The sequence below is a fragment of the Ctenocephalides felis genome, unplaced genomic scaffold (assembly GCF_003426905.1).
Source record: "Ctenocephalides felis isolate EL2017-DRISC unplaced genomic scaffold, ASM342690v1 CF-g0.4_SCAFFOLD_00845, whole genome shotgun sequence".
Classification (NCBI taxonomy): Eukaryota; Metazoa; Arthropoda; class Insecta; order Siphonaptera; family Pulicidae; genus Ctenocephalides; species Ctenocephalides felis.
The window spans coordinates 3709333-3728018 of record NW_020536999.1 but is presented as its reverse complement, the minus strand read 5'-3'; the positions used below and the strand labels follow the sequence as shown (position 1 = coordinate 3728018).

The 18686-nt window shown below is 30.2% G+C and overlaps 1 protein-coding gene and 1 pseudogene across 1 annotated transcript; one reads left to right on the top strand and one right to left on the bottom strand.

The window, feature by feature from the left end:
• On the bottom strand, window positions 1-8990 carry LOC113364320. The gene is made up of 3 exons (XM_026606809.1): window positions 8769-8990; window positions 3108-3386; window positions 1-882 (listed from the first exon to the last, which is right to left on the bottom strand). Exons 1-3 carry the CDS (start codon window positions 8838-8840, stop codon window positions 1-3), a joined length of 1233 nt encoding a protein of 410 aa, XP_026462594.1. The 5' UTR covers window positions 8841-8990.
• Window positions 8991-10953: 1963 nt separating this feature from the next.
• LOC113363913 lies at window positions 10954-14097 on the top strand (annotated as a pseudogene).
• The last annotated feature ends 4589 nt before the right edge of the window (window positions 14098-18686 follow it).

Genomic DNA, 18686 nt, shown 5'->3' with positions numbered 1-18686 from the left:
TTATGCATTTGCAGGCTCTAAATTGAGGAGAGATTCAGATTTCACTGACTTCATTTGGTTTAAACCGATGTTTTGGCTAGTATCAGGTAAAGTGTAAGTGTGTGTCAAAACTTGGCTGCATAAAGTTTTGTACAGGCATAATATTTTGACTTTGCGCCGCTGTAATGTTTCTATTAGCAGTTCTATGTGACATCTGACCAGCTCTTCTAACGACATATTACCAGGACCTGACATCGGAGGTAAGACGTTACTAGTTTTAGGAGGTCCTGGTTGCACCACTGAATTCTGACTACTGACAACTTCCACATTACCCCTATCATGATTTTGCAAAGATAAATTCTTAACACCTTGATTGAGGTTATCCAAAGCTTGGTTTGTAAGCATCATCGTTGGTGGTGTATTAAAATTTTCCCCTTGTACTCCGGTACTCGATCCACTGGATCTTCTAGAAACGTTCTGCAAACTGGAAATATTCCTGGGACTATTCTGGCCAATTTTTGGGGGCGCATTTGCTAATGGTTTATTATTTCCTATTTGTGACTCCTTTTTGGCATCGTTAAAAGACCAATTCCAGGACGCGTCGTTGGCTTGTCCAAAACTGGAGATTATGGCATCCGCTTGATCTCTTATTTGATCTTGTATACTGGTAGTGTTTTCCGTTGGTGCTTTTGGTGGCATCGGTTTCCTGTTTGCATTTTTGGAATTGTCCTCCCAGCCCCAATCCCATGGATCGTCTTGTTTTTGGTTCTTGTTGTGGTATCGATGGATTTTGCTGAAAGTTAGAGTTTGTGAAATTTTGCTGTTGCATCCAATTGTGCTGCTGAGGTTGCAGTTGGAGTTGAGGTTGAGGTAATGTTGCTGGACATACTGTTTATTCGCGATCTGTAAAAACAAAACCAGCTTAATAATCTAAGATCAGACCACTTAAGGGGCACGCCTTGTGTGACAACCTAAAAAAAGCCATTTTTGGGAATTAAAAAAAAGAAAAACTTATGAATCCTTTGAGGGTGCATTTATACATGTTTTGAGAATATACGGCAAAATTTTTGAAATAAAATATTAAATATTTTTGAAATGACACGCGATCTCCGGCGGCACCAAAAAATGTCCTCCACTGCGCAGGTGATTGCTGCCTTCGATGACGATGACCCTCGGGCTAACAAAAAAATTGAAAATCAACAAAATGGCGGCACGTTGAAAAAAAAAGTTAAATTTTTCCCAAAATTCTGGTCGTTTTTGATCAGATCAAAAAACTGGAGAGTCATCGCATGTAGAACTATATAGAGGAGATGCAAAAAAAATTGATAGCGATCGGATTATTTGTCTCCGAGTAATCACTCCAGCAATTTCGAAAAAAACGTGTTCCGAGAAAAACGCGTTTAAAGATAAAATAATCGTTATACTATATACTAGAGATGGGCTTATCATATCCGAAGCCGGATCGGTTAAAATTTGACTCCGCTTCAGAGAGGAGTTATATCCACTTAACAACTCCACAACTCCGACAAATTTTGAAACATAATACTTGACACAAATGTGTTCTTTAGTTTATCGTTAACATATCTAAGGATTTATTAAGACTTTGGAAATAGTTTACAAATAGTTCAAACATTTTTCTTAATTTTATTAATACTAATAATTACTATTTTATGCATACAAATCTCAAATTGACAAAAAACTTGGGAATCAAAATCATTTTTGTAATTATTTTTGAAGAGAGAATATACAATTTTTTGAATATGTTTGCTTATGCTATGCTTATTATTATTATTGCTTTTGTCGTTTTTGCTTTGGGAAGGAAGCGGTCACTTTCTTGTCTCACAGGCAGTTTTATGACCTTTTAGGTATACGTTTTTTTCCCAGAAAAGACAAAATATTACTTCAAAGATACAGAACAATGAAATTATGTTCATGTGTGAATAGCTCCAATGTATAATTTATTGAATAGTAAGGGGTGATATTTCTAACTAGGACAATATTTGGCCGCGAATGACGGCAATCAGGATATACCACCCAAAAATATACGAAACAAATACATTGATTCAATCTGGTTTTTCCATAGCCTAAAATAACAATACTTTAGAGTACAAATTTTGTCAGTGATATCATTAGTATTTAAGCAGCAAAAAATATTCAGTATTATATTATTACTTTTACACAATTATATAATTGTGTAAAAGTAATAATATGCTAATCGAACTACACGATATAATATTAATTCTCAAATGGAAATAGCAGAAGATAAATTTTGAAAGCAGAAGTATTATATTTTGCTTTTATTACAAAGTTTATTACATAATTTTTATATAAAATTAATCCAAAAAATCAATTATTTTCTCCTCAAAAGGAAATAATTAAATTGATTTTGATTCTCAAGTTTTGCGTTTTTACTTTGGTCAACACTGCTAAAATTACGAGTCACTGAGTCGATCATCTGGTTGACCGAAAAATTTTACAATCTGTCATTTATTCGTTTATTTGTTTATTTTTTCAGAAAAATTATTTTATTGATATTTATTCATAAATTTTTATTTCTAATAATTAATGGGATTTCAACAAATCCTTAGATACATAAACAACGCACATTAGAACACATTTGCATCGAGTATTTCGGTTTCAAAATTATCGGAGTCGTGGAGTTGTTAAGCGGATATAACTCCACGATGAAGCGGAGTCAAATCCGAGTCGAACCGGCTTCGGATATGATAAACCCATCTCTAGTTTGAACTATTGTAACTATTTCCAAAGTCTTAAAAAATCCTTAGATATGTTAACAACACACTAGGGAACACATTTGTGTCGGGTATTAGGTTTCAAAAATGTCGGAGTTGTGGAGTTGTTAAGCGGATATAACTCCATCATGAAGCGGAGTCAAATTTTAACCGATCCGGCTTCGGATATGATAAGCCCATCTCTAATACATACTGTTTTAAATGGCTGTAACTTAAAAACTATTTAAGATATCGATTTAAAATTTTAGTATGCTATTTTTAAAGTTACAACCTATCGAAATATGGAAAAATTCAAAATTCGATCTTTTTAAAATTTCACACTAGGCGTGCCCTTCAATCTACATATTCTAGACTAATAAAAAAATCCAAACCCACACTATATGTATTATTTAACTGCGCCGTCTGGCCATGCAACGACGTCGTCGTCCGTCCTGGCGGCGGATTATTTATCTGCTGATAACCAACAAAGTTACTAGCGCCGCCTAACGATTGCGGCGGATCTTGTTGTTGATGATAGTGTTGCTGATTCATCACCGCATGCTGTTGATGGAAATGATTGCTTGGATGTTGCACTTGATGATGATTGACGCCCGTGAACCAATTATTGGCGGTCGGGGGCGCTGATTGGTGATGGATGTTGTTAGCTGACCGGGACTGTAAATAGATGAAAAAATGGGGTGATGGTAATGGTAATGGACCTATAATAGCACCTAGAAGGCGCTTTAAGAATAAAATTTGGGAATATTTGTGGTAGGTGAAAATAATATTTGAATAGTAAAATCGGGCAATACTTGGAGTCAATTGTAATTGATGAATGCGAATATTTTCAAGGATGGTTGACACTAAGTGATCACCATTGGAGATAAACATAGAACAAATGCGCTTTACTCTGTATGAGTGTGTTCAGCATATCACAGATGATGCTTCAAAATCAGCGTTTGTTTTAAAACACAGCTTGTCTAGATATAGTACACGTACTTTAAACGTTTAAGAACCAATTTTATATATTAAATGAAAAAAATGTTTAATTTTTTCTCAATATATATTTTTTACAACATATTTGTGATTTTAGTCAAATTAATCAGGTTTATCTTTTCTATTGTAGATTCTAGATATTTATATAAATCTTATCCTAGAATTGAACCCAGAAGTAAATTTACGTGCTACGGTTGACGGGCGACCTCTTTGATATGCTGCAAGAATTAAAATTGTTTTGCCATCTATTTATACTTGTTTATCTATGGTGATCAGTTAACTTGTACCGAATGTTGCTTCATACAAACTGATAGGCAAATAAAATAATAAAAACCCATTCAATTTTACATTAAAATATGTGGACATTTGAGTTATACACATGATAGTTATGACAGGATTCCACTGCATATGTCAAATAAATAAATAAAATCAAATAACACAACTTATGGATATGATTGATAATGAATCGTAACGATTTTAGAAACCGCATAATTATTTTAAGAATAAATATCAACACAGGAGTACCACAAGGAAGCATCATCGGTGCTTGGGGGAAGTTAAGCTTAGAACGTGAATTTATAATTGTAAATGACTTCAAGGCATTATCTTGTAAAACTTGCAAAACATAATTGCTGCAGTGGGCAGACAATAAGAAATAAAAACTGTATGGCATCGTGCCTCACGACAAATTGCTGGAGCCTCCCGTACCATAATTAAATATTCCTATAAAAGAAAATTTAGTTGAAAAAAATATGCTTTAGAATTAAAACAAAATGAACTTTTTTTTTTCAAAAGCAATTGTTTCGTCAATCAAGCAGAAAGTTTTTGAATCATTCATATCGGATGCTTAGGTTCTCTCAAAAAAGCCAATTTTAGCACATTTAGCTGAAACGGCTGGATCTGTGTTTGCCAAAAAACTCATAATACTTCCTTCTCATCATTACAAACTGAATGTTTTTTTTCACGCACGCACACACACACATAGAATGATAACATTCTAGATCCTCCCCCCACGAAGTGATACCTAACGTAGAGGTTTTAGTCGACATACCCAGACTTACTTTGGGATTCATAAATGAATTTCCTTCGATGTACAAAAAAAACACGCACACACATCCATTTTTTCTGAGGTATGCCAAAATGTTCAGAAACTTCTAAAACGTGAAAATATGCAAAAATTTTTACTTTCGATTTTTGGACGATTACAAAAGTTAATAAATATTTTCTAAGTTATGAGAACCTCGACAGAAATTAGCATCTAAGTATATCGATACAAAATGAAATTTTTTTCAAAAAAAATTACATTAATAAGTGACCTCTTTCTATTTTGGGAGAAGAATAAGTTTAGGAAATAAATCTGTGGACAGTAGTTCTATGAGTGATATAATATCATTCTGATGAATCCAAATAAAAAAATATATATAACACCTTGTTAAACATAATTAAAAAAGAAATAAATACTGAAAATCAAGTATATTTCCTGATTCATATTTCATTCGTACACTGAATCGATATTGCCCGATAAGAAGAAATATACACAATAGTATTGCCAGATAAGAAAAATATACACTCACATGTATATATTTAAATATTTAATATCACATGCCGTTAATGTCACAAAAAGTAAAAACAAACTTTCTTATCAAAACAATAAATATATCTGAAATATTTGTACTTTGTTATTATTTTTCTCAATACACACAAGAATGTCGATATGCGAAAAAAAAACAACAATAATCTGCGAATTGTTTGCAATTCGAGCGACGAATTGCAAATATTTTTGGATGCAAAACAGGAAAGATTAGAATGAAATGATTAAACGACTTGTTAAGAATTCTTTAAACTGTATGTATATGGAATTTTGACCCGAATAATCGATTTAATAAGAATTGAGTTCTTAACTTTTCAGAAAAAATCATTACTTCTAAATCAAGTTCTTATCGAGCTTATAAATTTTGGTGTCAAACGATTCAGAATGACTTGAAGGTGAATTAGCAAATCGGATTTTGTTAGTGTTTTTTTTGAAGTTACATTCACAGTTTAAGGATTTCTTAAAAAAAACATCTCTAAAAATATATATACGATTCAGTATCATATTTTGCAGATATAAGATGCAGCAGAGAATTTTTTTTAAATTGCCCAAATTTCGCTTAATTAATATCTCTCCAAAATTTCGATTTTCTATAATTAAAATTTAACAATCAATACATCTCATTTGTCTAGTTTTCATTCTCGTCTGAAATTCCAACGATTATAATTTATTTAGAACGAAATTTATAAAAAATATAAATATCCTTCAAGAAATAAATTTAAAATCCATACGTTTCGCCTTCATTCAGTGGAAACTAAAAATAAAAAAAAAATAAAAACTAAACCAATTGAATCGAAAACATTATAGAGTAAGAAGTACTTATGATTTGTTAATTTTAGAGTTAAAAGTAGAAAATTCAATAATCCATAGTATCAGGGTATCATGATATGGTGATGAATTTTCTGTATATACATTATAATTTTTATACTGTTATTATAAAGCTAAATTTTATTTTACTCATTAATCGTTATATTTTTATTTGTAATCAACAGTTAAATAAAAATTTGGTCGACTTTCTTCCAAATTAATTAAATAACTTTAAGAGTTTGTTTTTGTACTACTTTAAAAATTATAAAAACCTTCCACAAAAACTAAATATTATTAGCAATCATTTTGCCAAAATCGGTCAAGTCGTTTTTATCGTAATTAACAGTTAAAGATATAAAATTCTTACGGTTATTCGGATTTTGATAAATCTTTTTAGAGTTTGTCAAAGGAAATTTCTAAGATTTAATGAACGATAAAACTATAGTAATAGTGTAAAAATACTCTATTTCTCATTCCTCTTTTATTTCTTACACCCGCTTCCACTCACTCTACCGCACGTGCTGCGTAACCTTGATCAGTGTTCATAATGCACTGCGATTGAACACATACAATATAGGAGGGCAATATGTGCTCATTTAATTTCTCGTTTATTTATATATTAGTATATATTATTTTTTTACACAATTTTAGTGTTCAATGAATTTTACATAATAATTTTTTTCTGTTGTTTTTTCTGGTTTGGTATGTATATAATTTTTTCCTCTTTATATTTTTATATTTAATATCAACTATTGCTATTTATGTAATATGTTTTTTTTAGATTAATGATTGATGACACACATCAAGTGTCGAAACGTTTAATTTTTTTTTTCTATTTAATCTTTTTTTAATTGAACGATTGGGCTGCAAAAAAATGTTCAAATATGTATCAACGTCAACAAAATTATCATCATATATATATGTAAAATATGGCAATAGTCCAATTTTTTTTAGTAATTAATTACCAAATCTATAAATGTTCAAGATTTAATAAATATTATAATACCAAATGTTTAACATAGTTATTTGTGTAAATTGTTTATAATCTAATTAAGATTACAACAAACAATGTGTAATGTATGTTTGCAATGCCAATGTCAATGTTAAACAATAGTAAATAAATGTAATACAAATATAAACAAATAAATGGTAGTAGCAATATTTATTTGTAATTATTACTCATTCATAAAAATAAAAGAAATCATTCTGATGAAGTATCAAGTGGAAATATATTGAAAACAAATCAGAATCCAGCTGCATTGTAACTAGAAGCCATAAATGATTATTATAATATCACAATATTGTTCAAGTTAAAAATCATTATATTGATCGAATAACACCAAAACAATGCTAAGTGATATATGAGAATATATTTGATCTTTACTTCACAATTTGTTTGTACAAAGTCTATTGTATGCTTTTACAATTTATGGAAAATTTAATTTATTCAGTAACTGGTCATGTTGGGTTAGGTTTACCTAAAGTTTTGACGAACAGTAAAAGTGTTGGCAAAATTGTAATGCTAAATCTTCTAATATTAAATCTTTGATAAAGTATTGAAAGGAAATATATGGAAAACAAATTAGAATCCAGCTACCTTATAAGTAGAAACCATAAATAATTATTACAGTATTGCAGTATTGTTTAAGTTAAAAATTATTAAATTGATCAAACTACAACAAATAGAACCTGAAAGATATATTAGAATAAATTTCATCTCTAAATCACAATTTTGTCAAGAATTTGTCTGTACAAATTTTATAATTTGTTTTCACGATTTATGTGGAATTTAATTCATTCAGTAACTTGTCAGGTAGGTTAGGTTTACCTAAAATTTTAACGAACAGTACATATTGGCAAAATTATAATGCTAAGTCTTCTAATATTCACATACTAGTTTTTAAAATATCTCATTTAATTTTTATAATATTTAGTAGTTGAAATTTTGCAAAAATGCAATTTGCTTTCCATGTATTTCCACTCGATATTTCAATGTCAGAAAGATTTGATTTATTTCTCTGAAAGAGTAGTAATAATTACAAATAAATTATTTACTGAACTATCTATGGTAATCATTTGATATTATAATATTTATTTAATCGTGAACATTTGTGGATATGTGAAATTTTGTAATATTTCAAATTTTTCAGTAAATTTATTGATTGACTTTTTTGCATATAACAAATTTATCGATACATCTACCTTCTTAAAGTGATTTTTCATGTACAGTCACCCAGATTAATAGAAATACAATGGATCGAAGGATTACCATTGAACATATAATTGTATCATGTAAAATTATCAAATATTTACATGATACATTTACATGATAGTTATACAGTGCTTTGAGCACTATGATAGAGTTATCGTAGGATAGGTTAAATGAATAAATAAATGCATGGAATGTTTTTGGATATAGACATATATCATTTTGGATTGAATTAGAATCTGATGTGTTACTTGATTTGTACAAATATAAATACAAATAAACCACCTACAAAAATCCATGTCTAAGGTTTTAATAATTCCTTTTATGTCAGAGATCAATTATTATATAGGTGTCCCCAAATTTCCATTCCCATACGTGTCCAATCCTCTTGTCAATTTCTGCCAATTGATTTTTTGACACACAAATAAAATCTAACCTAATTTCTGGCACTGACCTGATCCGTTGCCGAATTATACAAATTAAAAGCCGGATCCTGAGGCCCTTCCGAATAATTCGAATTCTGCATCTTGAATCACTTCAATTAATAATTATATAACACTAAATACACGGACATATGTTAATAGAAAATTTTCTACACATCACAACAGCAGCACCCGATCTGACAGACATATTAACACTGCACGAATTTGACTTGTTTTTTTCTATGAAATCATAATAAATAATTGTTTCGGGTTCGTTTTTTGTTACCGAACGATTTTGTTAGTGACTTGGCGTTAATTGGTATACAAGAAATAATAAAATTAAGCAAGATGTCAATATGTCAGTAGAATTTTTGCTTTGTTGGAACTTTCAATGCGACGGGTTTGACAAATGCGATAGAGGACGCTCGGTGAAAATTTTGCGTAGGTGAGCAGGAAAGGTGGAAAGGTAATGGTTTGGAAATAAACTATAATTTAAATGTAAAAAAATCGATAAATACTTATTTTGGTAATCAAAATTTATAAAATAACACATAGTAGATGATAAAAAAAACAATTTATATCATAAATTTTGCATTTTATTTGAATTTTTATGTGATTTTTTGGGAATTCAAACAAAGCGGGACACACTTCATACCTATTTATATATGGCGGCAAGTTCAAAATTGGTAAAAAAATGAGCTATTTTATACCTTTTACCTTAGTAGAGCTATAATTTAAATGACAAAATAATAAATACTTATTTTATATTGTGAAATTTGCAAAATAATATATAATACATCGTGGGTGGCATCGTGCCTTAAGGCAAATTGCTGGAACTTCCCGTACCGTAACGAAATGTTCGAGGAATACTGAATGTTTTCAAATAGATTATAAATATTGTAACATAGTCTAATATTTATAAGAATTATATAAACTGAATTGCAAAGTTGAGATTATTTGTTTAAAGTATATTAGAACTATAGTCAGAATTAAAAATCAAATCTGAATTATTTTCGATATACAAAAAATAAAAAAAAAAAAAATAATAATAAAACAAAATTTTTTTTTCTAAATCAATTATTTTGTTAAGACAAGCAGAAAGATTTTTGAATCATTCAAATCGGACGCTTAGTTCTCTCAAAAACTGCCATTTTTTACATATTTAGCTCCGTATCTTCGAAATGGCTGGGCCTGCCTTTGCCAAAAACTAATAAACACTTCTCCCAATCATTACTAATTGAATGTTTTTTAGATCATTTAAATCGGATACTCCGTTCTCTCAAAAATACGATTTCTATTTTCTGCACTCTTTGCTCCGTATCTCCGAAACGGCTGGACCTGCCTTTGCCAAAAACTAATCAGCTCTTTTCCTTATCAATAGGAATCGGATGTTTTTTGAACCATTCAAATCGGTTGATCCGTGCGCCCTAAAACGTGACTGGAAATTTGTATCCACACATACATACACACACACACACACACACACACACACAACCATTTTTTCTGAAGTATGCCAAAACGTTCAGAAACCTTCAAAACGTCGAGAAATGTAAAAATTTTCAATTCTGATTTTCGGCCCATTACAGTAACTTACCCTACGGGAAGTTAATAATAAAAACTTATGTTATATTATAAAATTTACAAAATAATATATATAGTATAATATGATACATAGCAAAATACCCATTAGATAATAACCACAATATAAAACAAGTATAAATATATAATAATAGGGATGATATATTGTATATATATATATATATATATATATATTTATATTTATATTGTGTGTGTGTGTGGTTCATATATAATGAATGATAGTTAATTGAATATTTATATTTTATAAGCAAGTAAGATTTACAATAGTGTTTATTGAAATGTGTAAAGAACTTCTTACTTGCATTGTTGCCAGCACAATTTCATATATTCTACAAAACAATATATTATTTAAACAATATAATTATATTATTATTATATAAACCCAAATAAAACAACAAAGTTAAAATTTCAATTTCAATTTCTATTTCTATTTCAATTTTCAAATTTCCCGCGCCATTTCCAGAGCCCCGACACTAGCGCCTTCTCCATTTGACAGATGACAGTTCGATGACGTGTCTTTGAATTGCATATTTTGCATATGGACAGTTTATTAAAGAGAATATATATTTTATTAATTAATTAATTATAAAGAAATAGAAATAAAATAAAAATAAAAAAATGGTGCTAATGACAATGATAGCTCGCGTCGTCGACGGCCTACCTTTGGCCGCGACAATGCAAGAAGATGAACAGGTTACTAAAAATATAAATAAAATAAATAATAAATAAATAAACATGTATTACATTATAGCTAAAAATACTATTTTTATGTTGTAGTCTGGAAGGAGTATATTAGAATATCAAAACCAAGCTAAATTATTATTTCGAAAGCTCGGTATTCAGTCTCCGGCAAGATGTACTTTGGAAACAGGACCGTATCTTTTCAGTACGTTGGGACATCAAATATATATAATAAAAAATATATAAATTAAATGAAATTAATATGTGTAAATTTATATTTTAGTTATTTAATAGAAATGAAGTGTGTTATCTAGTGTTATGTGAAAGAAATTATTCTAAACGCTTAGCATATTCGTATTTTTGGAAGATATCGCTCAAGAATTTCATTCGCAATATGGCAAAAAGGTACTAACATAATAAATAAGTATATATAAAAAATATACATACATACATACATACATACATACATATATATATATATATATATATATATATATATATATATGTTTAATAGTGTTAGGCACGTTTATTCAACCGTGTTGATAAATTTTATCAAATGTTTGTAATACTAACAAAACATTACATCAGCATTCGAATGATGCAATCATAATTTTTTTCAATACATACACAGTACTTGTAGTGCTGATTAAATTACTTAATGCTAATTCTCTAGAATTAGTTTACATTTAATCAATATTGATTAAATTCATTCTTTATTCGTGTTAGCAAAAACAATTGCAGTATTTGTTGATAAGCACTGTAAATTCCAAACAGTGATTAGAATTTATGTTGCATTGCATAAAGTTTGAATAATAGTTGAAAAAATCAAAAATAATTTTTTTAGTACGAATTAAAATTGAATAAATATTTTTAATAGTTTTTTTTAAGTCTGTGTAATGATTTTTATAAGAACGAATCAATTTTGAAAGATTTCATGTTAGAAGAAAATTAAAATATTATAGAGAAAAGTGCAACCAGAAATTTAAATTAACTCATGGTGTATGGCGTCGTGCCTTAAGGCAAATTGCTGGAATTTCCCGTACCGTAATGAAATATTCAAGTAATTTTAAACGTTTTCAAATATATTATTACAAATACTCTGTAACTTTCATATATTTTTGCTATCTTGTTATATCTGATTGTGAGCAAATCAAATGTGAATCATAAATCATAAATCAATTTATCTCCAGAACATTAACAATCGTCATTTCATTTCGAATTCAATTTCAAGAAAAAAAAATAGTTGCATAATTTGCACAAAATTGAAAAAGTGCTCCCGTATAGTCACAATCTAAACGCATTTTCAAACAATTCTGTTCGACATTTTCACTTATACTGTGCTTAGCTTGACGGCATTTTCACATTTTTCAATAGTTTTCACAAAATTGGAAATGTGCTCCAGTATATAAACAGTTTAAACGCACTCGGGTAAACATTTGTACCAGAGTGGCGCTTAGACTGTGCTTAGCCTGAGTGATTTTTTAAATTTTAAATCCAAAATTCCAAAAATATAGTTTGAAAAAAAATATTAGAAACAACAAAATTTTTTTCCAAAAGCAATGATTTTGTTCAAACAAGCAGAAAGTTTTTTTAGATTATTCAAATCGGACGTTTAGTTCTCTCAAAAACTGCCATTTGTTTAACATTTAGCTCTGTATCTCCGAAACCGCTGGGCTTACCTTTGCCAAAAACTAATAACCACTTCTCCCGTCATTACGAACTGAATGCTTTTTGGATCATACAAATTGGATGATCCGTTCTCTCAAAAGCTCGATTTGAATTTTTTGCACTCTTTGCTCCATATCTCCGAAACGGCTGGACCTGCCTTTGCCAAATACTAATCAGCACATCTCCCTATCAATACGAATCGAATGTTTTTTAAACTATTCAAATCGGTTGATCCGTGCGCCCGAAAACGTGGACGAAAAAATGCGGACGTACAAAACTCACACACACACGCACATCTATTTTTTTAGGGTATGCCAGTAAAATGTTCAGAAACCTTCAAAACGTCGAGAATGCACAAATGCATTACTATAACTACCCCATTACTATAAATTATTGAAAATAGTCCAAGTATACTAAAATAGTCAAATGTATAAACAAATTCAAATATTTCAAAAATTCCAGCAAAATTTGCCAAAAAATTTTAAAAGTTGTTCAAGAAAATTATCTCAAAGCTTTTTAACTTTTAAAAATGCAAAAATGTGAATTGAGTTACATAGAAAATATCTAATCAAAAATCCAATTTTTTGAAAAGCTGTTTAATATTAAAAAAAATTCAAATTATGTTAAAATACTTAATGTTAGCATTAATTATGAAACATTGTTGCAAAATAATGAATATTAAAAATCATCAAATATTATGATATAGTTTCAGACAACCTACAAGCGTTCTAGATGTCTTTACAAATTTTCAGACATTCTGCAACCTTTCTAGACTTCCTTACAAAATTTTCAGGCAATACTTTCAAACAACCTTGCATTCTCTCACAATATCAATTTCTATTTTTCCCTCCCCAAGTTTCACTTCCAATTGCAATATTACTTCCAGGTGAATACTGTAACAAGGCCCTACACATCATAGATAGAATTGATACGTACATTCAGAAAGCAAGAAAAGTTTTCACAGACAACAGAGCACGTCGAAACATGAGCAGTATCAATAATCAACTGCAGGACGTACAACGAATCATGGTCCAGAACATTGATGATGTTCTACAGAGGGAACTGTCCTATCAGGTAAAGAAGATAATGTATATATATATATATATATATATATATATATTACATTATATATTTATTTCTTCCAGAATTGGATACAAAAACCAAAAACCTCTCGATGTTGTCCAAAAGTACAAAAGGACGCGACTTATCTTAACACCAAATCTTTGTACGTAAAAGCAGCAGCCGGTTGCATAGCCGTCTTTGTATTTGTTTTATATTTCTTTGTTTTGTAGTAAATTATTTATTGTATTTGCATATTTATATAATGATAACATTTAAAGGAACTTGATTGTTTTATTATGAATCTTGCCAAATTTTGAAACAATGTTCAATTTTTTTGGCAAATCAAGAACTGTTTGAAGATGGGAAACTGTATATATGTATTAGCGTATGATAACTGTAAAATGTTTTAATGAATAAAAATATTTTTTCAAATCAGTTTATAAAAATCGATTGATGAAGGTGTTTAAAAGCATTTTGTCTTAAGGCAAGTTGCATGAGTTTCCAGATATATACGTGAACGGGACGTCGGGATTAATCATTTAATCACGTGATCGATTTTTTTAGGAATTTTGAAACCCACCCAAACCTCTAAAAGCGCCCTCCTTCACCAAACATCACGTGTATTTTTAGTTATGCAAACTTTTGCGATCGAATTTTTCGAACTCACGAAAAAATCGTAAAATTTGTGATTTTTTTAACATCTAGGTAAAAAATAAATACACGTGCTATCTTACTACACCCTTTCCTTCCCCCACGTCATATTTTGTGATTTTTTGACAAATCTCCCCTCGCCCTAAAAGCCTCACGTGATTAATAGACAGATTGCTGCAACTTCCCGTACCAAAAATTATTTTTTTTTAAAAAAAACCTTGAAAATTTTGTGAATACTGAAAAAAATAGATTTTTGAAAAAAATTGACTTGTGGGGGCGTTCGTTAATCACGTGACGTTTTAGCGGAAGGGGAGGTTTGACAAAAATCACGTGATTTTTTGTCAAATGCCTCCTTCCCCTAAAAGTTTCACGTGATTAATGGACAGATTGCTGCAACATCCCGCACCAAAAATTATTTTTTTTTAAAAAAACCTTGAAAATTTTGTGAAAACTGAAAAAAAAATAGATTTTTGCAAAAAATTGACTTGGGGGGCGTTCATTAATCACGTGACGTTTTTCGGGGAAAGAGGAGAGGCTTTGGCAAAAAATCACGTGGGGGAGGGATGGGATATAGTAATATATCAAATGCATTTATTTTTTACCTGATTTTTTTTAAAAAATCCAAACATTTTCAGAAAAAATTAAAAATTTTACAATTTTTTCTCGTCACAAAAAATACACTTGATGTTTGATGAGGGAGGGAGAGGGGGAGGTATATCCAAAAATCCTTAAAAATCGGTCACGTGATTAATTTCAGAAAATAAACAAAATGTACAATTTTTCACGTTACTGAAAATACACTTGATGTTTGATGTGGGAGGGAGAGGGAAATCCAAAAATCATTAAAAATCGGTCACGTGATTAATTTCAGAAAAAATAAAAAAATGTACGATTTTTTCTCGTAACTAAAAATACACTTGATGCTTGATGGGGGAGGGGGAGGGGGAAAGGTATCCAAAAATCTTTAAAAAAATCGGTCACGTGATTAATTTCAGAAAAGTAAAAAAATGTACAATTTTTTCTCGTAACTAAAAATACACGCGATGTTTGTTGCAGGAGGGGGAGAAAAATCCAAAAATCCTTAAAAATCGGTCACGTGATTAATTTCAGAAAAAATAGAAAAACGTACAATTTTTTTCCGTAACTAAAAATACATGCGATCTTTGTTGGGGGAGGGGGAGGAAAATCCAAAAATCCTTAAAAAAAATCGGTCACGTGATTTATTTCAGAAAAAATTTTTTTTCCGTAACTAAAAATACATGCGATGTTTGTTGGGGGAGGGGAAGAAAATCCAAAAATCCTTGAAAATCGGTCACGTGATTAATTTTAGAATAAAAAAATGTATAATTTTTTCTCGTAACTAAAAATAAAAGTGGGGGGAGGGGAGGAAAATCCAAAAATCCTTAAAAAAAATCGGTCACGTGATTAATTTTAGAAAAAATAAAAAAATGTACAATTTTTTCTCGTAACTAAAAATACACGCGATGTTTGTTGGGGGAGGGGGAGGAGAGGGAAGAAAATCCAAAAATCCTTGAAAATTGGTCACGTGATTAATTTCAGAAAAAATAAAAATCCAAAAATCCGGCCGGGAATTTTTTCAAACTTTTTTCCAAAACAATCGCACTGCGTTAGCTACGTAGAGCTGAAAAATCGGAGCGCGTAAGCGCCGCGTCGCAGTCTAACTAATAAACATTGGTGCGGAACCCATAAGAATGTAAACAAAATTTGTACTTATTATCAAAATCTCTAAAAAAATCTGATAATTGGATGTGCATATGTCTAATGAACATTTTAGACTTACAAATGGCATTCATTTTCACTTTTTTTATTGGATCTCCAAAACTGTTAGAACTGCCTTGTCAAAACTTTATACAGTTCTTCATTTCGTCAATTAAAATGAAATGTTTTTTGAATCATTCAAATCGGACGCTACGTTGTCTTAAAAACTGAGTTACCGTTTTTGGCACTTTTTGCTCCGTATCTCCGAAATGGCTGGACCTGCCTTTGATAAAAACGAATCAGCACATCTCCTTATTAATAGAATGTTTTTTGAGTTATTCAAATCGCACACACACATCAATGTTTTTTAAGGTATGCCAAAATATTCAGAAACCTCTGATACGTTAAAGATATAAAAATTTTCATTTTCAATTTTTTTTGCGATTACTATACTTACCCTAGGGGAAGTTAAAAAAAAATAAATTTATCAAATCTTTGGAATGTATTATCAAAATAACAATTAACAATCATACTCATCAATCAATTTCAATCAAATTTTATGAGTATAACCAAATTATTATTATTACTTAAGCACCTATCTGTATCTGTATGTTCCACTTCAGCAGACCTTAATATTCCTAAAAGCCTTGTCAGCAATTTCAACGAAACATAATTGTACAATTTTTCACTCTCAACCTCGACCAGACCAAGTAATGTCCAGTCCGATGATCGAAGCTGCATGAAGAGCCGCTGCTTCTGGATACAAAACCGTGGCACATCCCAAACCCGAAGGAAGATTCAAACTGGACCAGAACGTCTTGGCTTGGCTCGAGTGGCAGATGTTACTGGTGGACAGTTATTACTGGGTAGCTGGTGTTGCCGGAGAGGACTGGACCGAGACCATTGGATCTGGGAAAAAAAGAGATAATGTTAAAAATAAAGTACGTTGAAGATTTGCTATTATTGGTGCAACTGTTTCATTTTTTTAATGTTTTAGTAGAATAAAAAATGCCTTTTTTTTAATTTTTGACTGTAAAATGGCTGATAAGTAATCTTCTGGAAAGAATTGTATATGGTAACACCATTACTTTTGTCACACTAGGCAACACTGCTGCCCAGTATATTATCAGTAGCAGCAGTAACTAGCATTCAATAGATAGATTTGGGATTCTAACTGTTCAGGTCGATAGTAACTTTTATCAGTGAATCGATATCATTGTGATTTCCGTACTCCGCTACATTATTCGGAAAAATAAATTGAATTGAATTAAAATAGTGTTTAATTTATTAAACAAGTTCTGCAAGACATACAGTCTACGAATTTTTTGGAAAATACTTCCATCTTCAAATAGGACAAATTTTGAAATAACTTTCGTGAGACTTTGCGCAATTTTGATTTATAAGGGTAAAGAGCATCTGTAGAATCCAAATAAGCACTTTTTGTGAAAATGCTATAAAAAAAAACGACTAAATATTTCTCAAATTTCTTTTATTATCTTTCCGAATAATAGTGGAAACTAGGGCATCTAATGGCATCATGTTTTAAGGGCAAATTGCTGGAACTTTCCGTACCGTAAAGTGAATTTGATCTCAAAAAAGAAAAAATTTTTTTGAAATTTTTGATATTTTAAACATTTTTAAAAATTTTGAAAGTATTTAAGGAACTTGAATATTGAAAAAAAATAGGACTAGTGGGGTGTATGGCATCGTGCCTTAAGGCAAATTGCTGGGAACTTCCCGTACCGTCGTAACGAAATATGTTTGAGGAATATTAAATGTTTTCAAATAGATTATTAGAAATATTGTAACATTGTCTGAATTTATAAGAATTATATAAACTGGAATTGCAAAGTTGAAATTATTTGTTTTTTTTTTTAAAGTATATTAGAACTATAGTCAGAATTAAAAATAAAATCTGAATTATTTTCGATATACAAAAAAAACTAAGAAAAAAAAAATATATACAATTTTTTCCCAAAATTAATTATTTTGTTAAGACAAGCAGAAAGTTCTTTGAATCATTTAAATCGGAAGCTTAGTTCTCTCAAAAACTGCCATTTTGTACATATTTAGCTCCGTATCTTCGAAATGGCCGGGCCTGCCTTTGCCAAAACTAAATAAAACACTTCTCCCAATCATTACTAATTGAATGTTGTTTAGATCATTCAAATCGGATACTCCGTTCTCTCAAAAAAGTCGATTTCTATTTCTGCACTCTTTGCTCCGTATCTCCGGAAACGGTGGGGACCTGCCTTCGCCAAAAACTAATCAGCTCTTTTCCCTATCAATAGAAATCGAATGTTTTTGAATCATTCAAATCGGTTGATCTGTGCGTCGAAAACGTGACTGGAAATTTGTATTCATACATACAAATACACACACACACATATCCATTTTTTCTGAGGTATGCCAAAACGTTCAGAAACCTTCAAAACGTCGAGAAATGTGTAAAAAATTTGAATTTCGATTTTCGGGCCCATTACAATAACTTACCCTACGGGAAGTTAAAAATAGTGATATTTTGTGAAAACTTGGATTTTTTTTTTCAAAACTTACATGGATTTTTTTTT